Source organism: Myodes glareolus, chromosome 13 (genome assembly GCF_982192425.1).
Source record: "Myodes glareolus chromosome 13, mMyoGla1.1, whole genome shotgun sequence".
Taxonomy (NCBI): Eukaryota; Metazoa; Chordata; class Mammalia; order Rodentia; family Cricetidae; genus Myodes; species Myodes glareolus.
Window position 1 is genome coordinate 20,596,142 of NC_142038.1, and position 11,382 is coordinate 20,607,523.

Below are 11,382 nucleotides of genomic sequence, written 5' to 3' on the forward strand. Positions count from 1 at the left end.
GATCTCCTTGCAACACAGAATTACTCAATAAACTTGGCTAGCAAAGAAAAGGAGCCATGCAAATACAGTAAAGCAAGAAGCTGGCTGATACAAAGTAAAAAGGGAAACTGTCACAGAAAAAGACGCAAAGATCCAAAGCCACATCACAGGCCAATGTTGAGAAACAGTTTACCAGGCTCCCTGTGTAGCTAGAAAACACAATTCATATATGTCTTTTCAAACATATTCTTGAACATAAAGCAGGAAAGAATATAAAAAGCAGTAAGCTGAGAAAATAAAAGAGGGGCAATTACCCAGAGAAACAGGTAGGGAGCCAGAAACCCAAGCCCTAAAATTCAATATCCAGCTCTCTTGTGGATCACTATATTACAAGGTTCGTGAACCTGAAAAGAATGTGTTCAAGTAAGTCTTACCTGTTGTCAGTGCCGGATCTGTTCCTGGCAAGTGTAGAAACAGCAATGGGCAAGCCGAAATTTGATGAAAGAGTGACATTTTCCAAAACCTCACTATTACCAAGTAGTGAATTGGTTAAAAAGCTTGGAAACGACTCTTCTGCTATCCCTCGGAAGTCTTCCATCTCACTGCAACAACGGCATTTTTAAGTAAGATGACTATTCTATTACCATACCATTTTCCATTAAAAGAACAAGGTCTCTTAAAAAAAATAATAAAATTAAAAAAAAAGATTCTTTCAAAATCAATAAGAAGGAATACCTACTAACAAATACTCTGAGCTAAAGAAAGTCTCAGAATACATTGCTACCATCAGGTATACACCTTTAATCCCAGCACTCACTCTGTGAGTTCAAAGCCAGCCTGGTCTATAGTGGGAGTTCAGGACAGCCAAAACTGTTACACAGAGAGAAACTCTGTCTCGAAAAACAAAAACAAACAAACAGAAAGAATACCTTGCTACCTTACAGTAGAGGATTAACACATCAAATACTAAACTCACCTTCTTAGAATCAACACAGTAAAGAAACACAAGTTGGACTTACCCAAAGTTTAGTGGAGGAAGAAACATGAATTACCACAAACTTAACCAGTAAAGAAAGCAAAGATGGTATAACTAATGATCTTTAGGGTTTAGATTGAGTTTAGAGCTGGCAAGATGGCCCACTGGGTAGAGATGCTGTCAAACCTGATAATCTAACTTTAATCCCACATGGTAGAAGGAGAGAATCAGTAAGTTGTCCTCCGATAGCTACAAATGAGCTGTGGCATTCATGTACCCACAACTACACATATACACAGATATACACACAGAGGAAATAAATAAATGTAAAGAAAAACAAATCTTAATAACTTTTAAAAAGTGGACATTTAGTTGTTTTGTTTTGTTTTAAGATTTATTTATTATGTATACAGTGTGTTCTGCCTGCATATGTCCCTGAAGGTAGGAAGAGGGCGCCAGATCTCATCACAGATGGTTGTGAGCCACCATGTGGTTGCTGGGAATTGAACTCAGGACCTCTGAAAGAACAGTCAGTGTTCTTAAACGCTGAGTCATCTCTCCAGACAATTTAGTCATTTTCAGTACTGAATAAAAACAGTAAGAACAAATCTAAATTTAGCCCTGGGCTTGTCGGATGGTCAGAACAGGATTCGGATGATTATTCCTTCAGTGAGAAACTATGGTTTTCAAGAGACAGCTACCAGCTCTCCTCTTGCTCCTCCAGCTGCTCCTTTTTCTTCTCCTTATCGCCAGGACTTCCACAGGGGGAGCACAGTCCTGCACCTCTTCCACCTACATTTTTTGAATATCTGTCTTCAGTTTTAAAGCTTTAAATCCGATGTGAAATGTATACCTCCAGGCTGGGATCTAGGTAGATATCTAACAAGCACCCAAAGTATAAATCATGATTCTGTATCCTTCTCATCCTTCAAAAAAAAAAATCTATTCAATCCGCCAAACCAGTAAAACTGACAACTTCAACCCCTAATCAGCTATACCAAAAATCTTAATCATCGAGTCCTTCGACACCACCTACCACCCTACATGCAATCCCTCATCAATCTGAGTGGCCACACTTCAATGACACAACCAGGATCAAGGACTCTACTTTCTACCCCAGTCATTCCCCTATTTTTGTTTGTTTGTTTTAAAAAAGACAGGGTCTTACTATGTAACCCAAGCTGCACTGGAACACACAATCCTCCTGCCCCAGCCTCCCAAGGGCCAAGATTATTACAGGCAGACACCACTACACTTGACTCCTTCCTTTCTCCTAACGACGTTTCTCTTCATTTCTACAAGCATGTTCAAAGTTCTCCTCCATCAGAATGGAGAACGCAAAAAGAACCCAGTCAGCCTGATCTTTCACTGCATTTCCAGCTCCCTTCTCACCTTCCTTCACAGTCAAGTGCCCAGGAGGCCACTTCACAGTTACAACTTCTATCTCGTCTGACATCCTCTGCCTCATATGTTACAGTTTGCAGACTTTATATAACTCAGATTACACATTACACCATACAGGTCTCAGTCTGAATGCCTTTGGGGTAAATATCCTCAGAAAAGAGCACTATCACCTGGAAACTACAGCCCTCCCCTGAAGCCAATTTAATTCAATAGAGTACTCAAAGCAAACCCATGAGCTGCTGCCATGCAAACCAATACTGGAATAGTTCATTTGACCCTCATACGGCCTCACACCTTCAAGACCTCCGGATTCCATGCTGACATCCTTGCCGCCTCACCCACAGTAATTTAAAGGACCACAATTCCCCTGCTAAAAATTGTTTACTTTCCCAACTGTCCCTTTCCCCACTCAGGCTTGTTCACACATCCTATAATATTCCTATGTGCACCTCAAGGCCTACATTATTCTTCTCCCAGGTAAGTGCATACCTAGCTTCTTCCTGACGATAAACTTCTAAGGAAAGTGGTCCCTTATCAAATCTAGGTCCAGCCCCAACATCCTTCATCAGTAGTTTCACAACTTGGGGACCGCTGATCATTCTAAGCCCTCCTGCTATCTCAGAGATATCTTTTTTTTTAATAATTTCATTTTGTATATGCATTGGTGCTTTGCTGCATGTATATCTGTGTGAGGGTGTCAGATCCTCTAGAACTGGTGTTACAAACAGTTGTGAGCTGCCAGATGAATGTTGGGAACTGAACCTGGGTCCTCTGGAAGAGCAGCCAGTGCTCTTAACTGCTGAGCCATCTCTCTCCAGCCCCAGTTATCAACTTACAATGTTTCTAATTTCAAATGTTTCTCTAGGTCTGAGACCCAATCCTATTTCCCAATGCATGCTATCCATTACCCCACCTCCACCCTTGGTTTTTCAAGACAGGGTTTCCCTGTAGCTTTGGAGACTGTCCTGGAACTCACTCTGTACATCAGGGTGGCCTTGAACTCATATTGATCCTCCTAAGTCTCCTGAGGCTCATGCCACCACCGCCCAACCGTCCATTACATTTTACGCAACTGTACAAATGTTTCGACTATCCTGCCTAAATCTAGCCTTGTACTTGTACGCCAATAATCCAGGAGATTGAAGCAGAACTGCCTCAGGTTTCAGGCCAGCCTGGGTTACACAGCCAGTACCGTGCCAGACAGAGCTACAGGGAAGATCCTTAATAAACAAAACACAGTCAAAATTGCCAGCCATCATCATTTAACTATTGGCACACAGAGATACATGTCAAAAGCAGGAAAACATTTTGTATATAAATTTATAAAACTTACTGTGAACTTTGCCCACAAAGCTGTAATCTGGAGGAAAGGTTGGTTCGGGAGTAATGAAAATACCAGAAGCATGACCTCAAAATGGTCACTGCAAATGGAAGTATTGTCATATATACAGCTGTCCTCCAAACGACTGTGTCCAAAGAGACTTCATGCTTAGCTACACAAAGTCTAAAATCAAGAGCAAAGGAAAGGAGGGGGACAGTAAACGGTCTTTCATTTTGCATTAGCTGTTAGGGATAACTGTGAATGAAGCTTAGCAGACACCAGTTGACATAAGAGCCCTCCCCTCAGAGCAAACAAAAAACGTTACCTCCAGGGTGAAAGTCAGTCAGGACAAGACCGCCCATCACTAGCCGGCAAATCAGTCGCCAGAGCACTTTGCAAGAAAACACCGCAAGGCTCAGAGGCCATGTATCCCTCCCACTGAGATGGGCAGTCACTAGCCCGACCGGAGGACACAAGGATGCGGTCGCTTCAAAGCCCACGGCCAGGCCGGGAGCTCGGGCCACACGCGGGCACCTGATCCCACAGAGCAGCCCAGTCTCCAGCCCGTGTCCCCACCAGGCCGGGCCGTCCCGCGGCCGCCCAGAAGCCGCGGCGCGGGCACAAATTAAGAGCCCTGCCCTGTCCCTCAGGTCCACCGCCCCGAAGACCCCCCTCACCAGGCCAGGACGCCAGCCCCCAGAGTCGCGAGCGCTAGGAAAACCACCACGGAAGGGGTGGACCCGCAGCGCTGCAAGTGCGCATGCGCGCTCCGGGGACGGCCGCGAAACCGCCCTCCCTCGGCAAGTGGGGGCGTGGCCTCATAACCCACTCCGGATTGGACTAGGTGTCGGGAAGGGGCCGGCCGAAGCCTCTGATTGGTGAGGACCGCGCGTCCCAAGATTTGAAGGTCGGAAGCCGCGCAGCCTGGGCTCGAGGAAGCCTACAGCAAGGTGCCGCCTTGAAAGTCTTGGGATGAATTACTCAGTTTGAGATCGCCCCATGGCACGGAAAGTCACCCTACACACCAGGGAAAAATTCCGGCGGAAATGTGCCCGCTGTTTTTTCCATATTACCCTCTGGTAGATGCAGAAACTAAATGGTTTGCATTCAACAAATCATTCTTTGGGATACACGTGTCACGACAGTTAGTTAAACCTAACCGCCTAGGATAAAACTGGTACCAAGTAGAGAAAGAAAAATTCTTCCTTAGCCGCCATTCTTCGTAGACCACACGAATCCCATAATTGTCAATGCTCAGTACAAGCTCTTTATCGGAAAAAAAGTCTATATCCATATCAAACATTAGAGTCTCAAAGGGGGAAGAAATTACCTCTTTTCCTAAGTTAATTCCTTAACGTCAACAATTTTTTAATATCTTTTTAAGAAACAAATGCCGGACAGTGGTGGTACGCGCCTTTAATCCCAGCATTCAGGAAGCAGAAGTAGGCGGATCTCTTGAGTTCAAGGGCAGCCTGGTCTACAGAGTGAGTTCCAGAATAGTCAAAGGTACTCAGAGAAATCCTGTCTAGAAAAGAAAATAGAAACATAGAGAAAAGAAATACAAAGCCAACAGTTGCTGTACCTGAGGTTAGCCTGGTGGGGAAAGACATCTGTTTACTTGATCATTTTCCTTTCTGTATCCTCCAAAAGCTTCCTGGGTGGTCACTCTTGGATAACCTCTTCAGGGTTACTTTCCGAAAACAACGGCTATTAATGGCGCACACCCATAATCCCTGCGTTTGGCTGGTTGAGGAAGTAGAATAGCGTGCCCAACGCCAGATACCCTATACATACTAAGACACTACCTTAGAAAACTGAGACAATTTTTAAAAGTGAATGGAGCTCCCATCGACTATTCTGTCTTGCCACACTTTTTTTTTTCCTTTTGTAGTTCTTGTGTATCACTCACATCCAATAAAAACTCAGTATCAAAAAACTGTCAGGCAGTGATGACCCACGACCTTTAATCACAGAAGGCAGAGGCAGGAGAATTTCAGGGGCTCCAGGGCTACAAGTGGAAATCATGCCTGGAGAAAACCAATTTAAAAAAAACAAAAACAAAAAAACAAAACTAAATTTCCAAAATCCTCAGCTGTGGGGATCAAAGGAATTTGGAAGGAATTGACTAATAACTACCCTTCTTTACAAAGGATCTTAACTGGAGGTTGTGGGACCCTCACCCCTTATTCTCAAAGGGGCAAGAAGAAATTTCCTAGCAGAATGTTTTCCCAGGAAGATAGTGGCCTTCCCCTCTCCCACCTAGGCGATTCCGAACACAAAGTCACTTAGCTCAGCCCAGCCAGCCACCTGGTACAGGCTGATAAAGATGACTTAACTCAAGAACAGTGGCCTTGCTCTAAAAACAAGGGAAAAGCTGACTTAACAAAATGTGAGGGAGCAAAAGTCCTTGTACTCATGCCAAAGCATCTTCAAGGATTCTTTTTGTAGTTATGCCTTTAAAAGCTTACCCCACAGAGGAAATACAACTCCTCTCTACCTTGTTGTAACGGGGATGGAGATGAGTTCCAAACATGTTTGTATTATGCTGATTAAACCTTGCTTATTACAGTCTGACCCTCTCTGGTGGTCTCTCTCTGAGGGTTGTAATCTGGGCACAACAGAGATGAGCTGTTTAATGTGTCTAGGAGTCTTTCACCCTATATCATTGGGTACCCAACTCAAGAAATATGCACAATCCTAAAGTCACTAACCTTATGCCTAATCACTCAGCAACCTGTTGATTCTTTGCTGACAGAGATGAACAAATCAAAGTAAACACAGGGAGGAAAAAAGCCTGAACTCTGATGCTAGATTGCCTAAATGTAAAATGAGACCCCCTCCCTGGTCCTAGCAATGTACCCTAAGTTATCCGTTCCTCCTTTGTAAAATGGTAATAACCGAAGCCCTTGGAGATTCAATTTCCCACTAGAGAAAGCATGGGACACGGAAGCACTTCAGGGGCTGCTGTCTTATCTTACTTCGCCAGCTCTAAAGAAAAAACAGAATTCCCAACGTAACTTGCAAATCTTTTTAGAACTTTAGAGCCAGCAGAGGTTGTGCAACCAGTGGTACCTCTTCCAAGGAATTGTAAGAGATGCCTATCCAAAACAAACAAAAATAAATAAAATAAAATAAAAAGTCTGATGCTTCCATACCAACTGCTTTTAGTGGAATGCCTCTGTCAATATCCAATCCTAGTTACAAGATACGAATTTATTTATTTTTTAAAGATTTATTTATTATGTATACAACATTCTGCCTCCATGTATGCCCGCATGCCAGAGGAGGGCACCAGATCTCATTACAGATGGTTGTGAGCAACCATGTGGTTGCTGGGAATTGAACTCAGGACCTTTGGAAGAGCAGCCAGTGCTCTTAACCTCTGAGCCATCTCTCCAGCTCACAAGATACGAATTTAACCTGTCATTAAAAATCATGTTCTCTGAAAACAACCCGATTCCTCCACCCTAACCTCTAAACCCATGAAAATGCCACATGCCTCCCAAATTCTGCAAGCTAAAGTCAGTCAGTGGCTTTTAGACCTATTAGGCAGTCACAATTATATCTATAAAGCAGAATCCATTATTCAATAGACTTTAAAGTTTTCTCACACTAAAATGAATTTGTGGGCTCAATGATTACCTTTCTTTTTTTTCACACATCCTCTAGATACAGTTTTAGTATATTAACTGTGGTAGATACCAAATACTCATTAAACTGAAGGGCTGTCTCCAGTCTCATCTCCTTCTAACTCTATAATAGAGCCACTAGGATCTCTACAGCAGGAACTGTTAGTTCTGAAACAGCATTATCTTTAGATATCTTGCTTTGGTCTTACATAAATCTACAACCCACCCCTTTAACAAAATTTCTTAGGAATTACTTCAAATAATTCTTTCCCACATTACAATATTAATTTTAAAGACTTTTTATTTTTATTTTATTTTATTTTTCATTTAGAAATAGGTCTTGCTATGCAAGCCAGACTGACCTCTAACTCATGGAAATCGTCCTGCCTCAACCTCCCAAATGCTGGGATTACAAACATGCACCACCATGTCTGGCTTGACTTAAATATTCCTTTAATTTAAAAAGGACCTATCCTATCTAATCTTTATTCTCTCCAATTTAAGATGCTCCACATAGGTTATAATTATGTCACCAGTGTAAAAAACATTCACACATGTAAAGTGTTTTTTAAAATATTATCTCTGGGCTGAAGAGATGACTGAGTATTTTTTTTTAATTGAACTATGTATTTTTCTCTGCTCCCCTCCATCCTCCCCACTCCCCTTCTGCCCTCTCCCATGATACCCATGTTCCCAATTTACTCAGGAGACTTTGTCTTTTTCTTCTTCCCATGTAGGTTAGATCCATGTATGTCTCTCTTAGGGTCCTCATTGTTGTCTAGGTTCTCTGGGATTGTGAATTATAGGCTGGATTTTGCTTTGTTTTGTTTTTTTGCTTTTTTTTGTTTTTTTGTTTTTTTTGGGTTTTTTTGGCTGTGTCTAAAAGCCACTTAAGAGTGAGTGCGCATGCTGGTAGGATTTGCTGGAGGAGGCAGAGGCAGGAGGATCACAAGTTTGAGGCCAGCCTAGGCTACACATTTTAGGCCTGGCAGTGGTAGCACACAGCTTTAATCCCAGCACTCGGGAGGCAGAGGCAGGTGGATCTCTGTGAGTTAGAGGCCAGCCTGGTCTACAAGAGCTAGCTCCAGGACAGGCTCCAAAGCTACAGAAAAACCCTGTCTTGAAAAACAATAACAACAAAAAAGTGAGTAAATATTATATCTGTTTTTAATAACTGTTTCTATTTCCTTAGGTATTTTAGATCTATTTATTTGATTCAATTTAATTTTGGCATGTGGTAACTATAAAGAGATTTTCCATTTCTTTTAGATTTTCCATTTTTTGTTAAAGTGTATGTTTTTTAAGTATAATCAGTAGTTATGATCCCCTCCTTTTTTTAAACCCATTATCTGTTAATCTGTGATCTAGTTTTTAATGTTATCCATGTTTTTTCCTAGTTCTTTTCTTTTCTTTTTTTTTTTTTTTTTTTGGTTTTTCAAGACAGGATTTCTCTTGTAGACCAGGCTGGTCTTGACCTCAGAGATCCGCCTGCCTCTGCCTCCCAAGTGCTGGGATTAAAGGCGTGCGTCACCACTTTCCGGCTTAGTTCTTTTTATTGATTTTATTGAGCTCTACATTTTTCTCTGCTCCCCTCCCTCCCCTTCAACCTTTTCCCACGGTCCCCATGCTCCCAATTTACTCAGATCTTGTCTTTTTCTATTTCTCATGCAGATTAAATCCATGTATGTCTCTTAGGGTCCTCATTGTCGTCTTGGTTCTCTGAGATTATGAATCATAGGCTGGTTTTCTTTACTTTATGCCTAACCACCATTTATAAGTGAGCACGTATGATATTTGTCTTTATGAGTCTGGATTACCTCACTCAATATAGTATTTTCTAGATCCATCCATTTGCCCTCAAAATTCAATGTATTATTATCCCCCACCCACTGTGTAGTACTCCATTGTGCACAGGTACCACATCTTCTTTATCCATTCTTTGGTCGAGGGGCATCTAGGTTGTTCCCATGTTCTAGCTATGACAAAAATTGCTATGAACAAAGTTGAGCATCCTTTGGGTATATACCTGAAAGTGGTATTGATGGGTCTCAAGGCAGGTTGTTTCCTAATTTTCTGAGAAATCGCCATACAGATATCCAAAGGGGCTGTACCAGCTTGCACTCCCACCAGCAATGCAGAAATGTTCCCTTTACCCCACAGCCTCTCCAGCATAAGTTGTCGTCAATGTTTTTGATCTTGGCCATTCTTACAGGTCTAAGATAGAATCTCAGAGTTGTTTTGATTTGAATTTCTCTAATGGCTAAGGATGTTGAGCATTCCTTAAGTGTCTTTCAGCCATTATAGATTTCTCTATTGAGAAGTCTGTACCCCATTTTTTAATTGGATTATTTGGTCTATTGAAGACCAATTTCTTGAATTCTCTGTATATATTGGATATCAGCCCTCTGTCCAATGTGGGGTTGGTGAAAATCTTTTCCCATTCTGTAGGCTGCTGTTTTGTCTTGTTGACCATGTCCTTTGCTTTACAGAAGCTTTTGTTTCAGGAGGTCTCATTTATTAATTGTTTCTCTCAGTGTCTATGATACTGGGGTTATATTTAGGAGTGGTCTCCTGTGCCAATGATTCAAGTGTACTTCCCACTTTCTCTTCTATGAGGTTCAATGTGACCATCTTTATGTTGAGGTCTTTGATCCATTTGGACTTGAGTTTTGTGCATGGGAATAGATACGGATCTATTTTCCTTCTTGTACAGGTTGATATCCAGTTATGCCAGCATCATTTGTTGAATTTTTTTTCATTTTATATTTTTTGCTTCTTTGTCAAAAATCAGGTGTTCATAGGTGTGTGGATTGATATCCAGGTCTTCGATTTGGATCTAATGGTCCTTGGGTCTGTTTTTATGCTAATATGCATTTAATATGCATTCAGACTATAGCTCTGTAGTAATTTGAAGTCAGTGGTTTTTTTTTTTTTTTTTTTTTTTTGCTTTTCCAGTATTGTTCTTTTGAGGTCTGTGAAGAATGTTGCTGGGATTTTGATGGACATTGCATTGAATCTATAGATTGCTTTTGGTAAGATTGCCATTTTTACTGTGTTAATTCTACCTACCCAAGAGCATGGAAGATCTTTCCATTTTCTGATGGATTACTCAGTATTTTAAGAATGATTCACTTTAGCTGAGGACCCAAGTTAGGTTCCCAGCACCAATGTCCAGCAGTTCAAAATGCCTTTAACTCCAGCTCCAGGGAACCTGGCACCCCTCTTCTGAACTCCCAAGAGCACTTGAATTCACAAATTCATGTACCCACACATAAACCTAATGTAAAACACAACCTTTTTCTATTTTATGTCATTGGTGTTTTGACCGCATGTATGTCTATGTGAGGGTGTCAGAAGCCCTGGAACTGGTTACAGAGAGGTGTGAACTGCCACATGGGTGCTGGGAATCGAACCCAAGTCATCTGGAAGAGCAGGCAGTGCCCTTAACTGCTGAGCAATCTCTCCAGCCCCAATTTTTTTAAAAAGACATCTTTTTGCCTTGCAAGGTAAGACCTCAACTATTCATAAGAAAACTAGGCAAAAATAAGATTACTGGCTCCACAGTATTTATTAATCACTTAACCATAATCAAATATACCTTGCTTTCTAACTTCATCTACAAAAAAAGCTTTGAGCCAGGCATGGTGTCACATGCCTTTGTAACACAAAGACAGGAAGATCTCTGTGAGTTCATGGTCTACATAGTGAGTTCCAAGAGAGGCCAGATTATACAGAGACCCCCCCCCCAAAAAAAATAAAACCAAACCAGTAACTAATGAGGTTGAGTAGTGAGAATGAAGTCAGTATTTGTCAACATGGTATTTGTGTCGAGTCAAAGAACTCCCTGCAGGAGCTGTTTCTCTCCTGCCACAACGTTGTTTCTGAGGAACGGATTCAGATGGTAAGTCTGGTGGGAGGTGCCTTACCCACTGAGTCATCTCACCTGGCATTATATCTTTTAATGTTAATTTATTTATTTTTGTATTTTTCAGGTTTTTGGCTTTGTGACACAGTAAAAGGAAATTAAGCCTGAAATATAGAACTATTCTATAAAGTAGACTAAAGAGTATTCT

At 41.6% G+C, this 11,382-nt stretch overlaps 1 protein-coding gene across 4 annotated transcripts in view; it reads right to left on the minus strand.

Annotated features, from left to right (window-relative positions):
* Window positions 1-4,447, minus strand: part of Cep192 (centrosomal protein 192) — a 79,804-nt gene extending 75,357 nt beyond the window's left edge. For all 4 annotated transcript variants that reach the window (XM_085699775.2, XM_085699774.2, XM_085699773.2 and 1 more), the window contains exons 1-3: window positions 4,358-4,447; window positions 3,693-3,863; window positions 414-581 (exon numbers count right to left, since the gene is read on the minus strand). In XM_085699775.2, the coding sequence (XP_085555901.2) occupies window positions 414-581; window positions 3,693-3,802 (278 nt within the window). In that variant the 5' untranslated portion in view covers window positions 3,803-3,863; window positions 4,358-4,447. The remainder of the gene's footprint in view (window positions 1-413; window positions 582-3,692; window positions 3,864-4,357) is intronic.
* Between the last annotated feature and the right edge of the window lie 6,935 nt (window positions 4,448-11,382).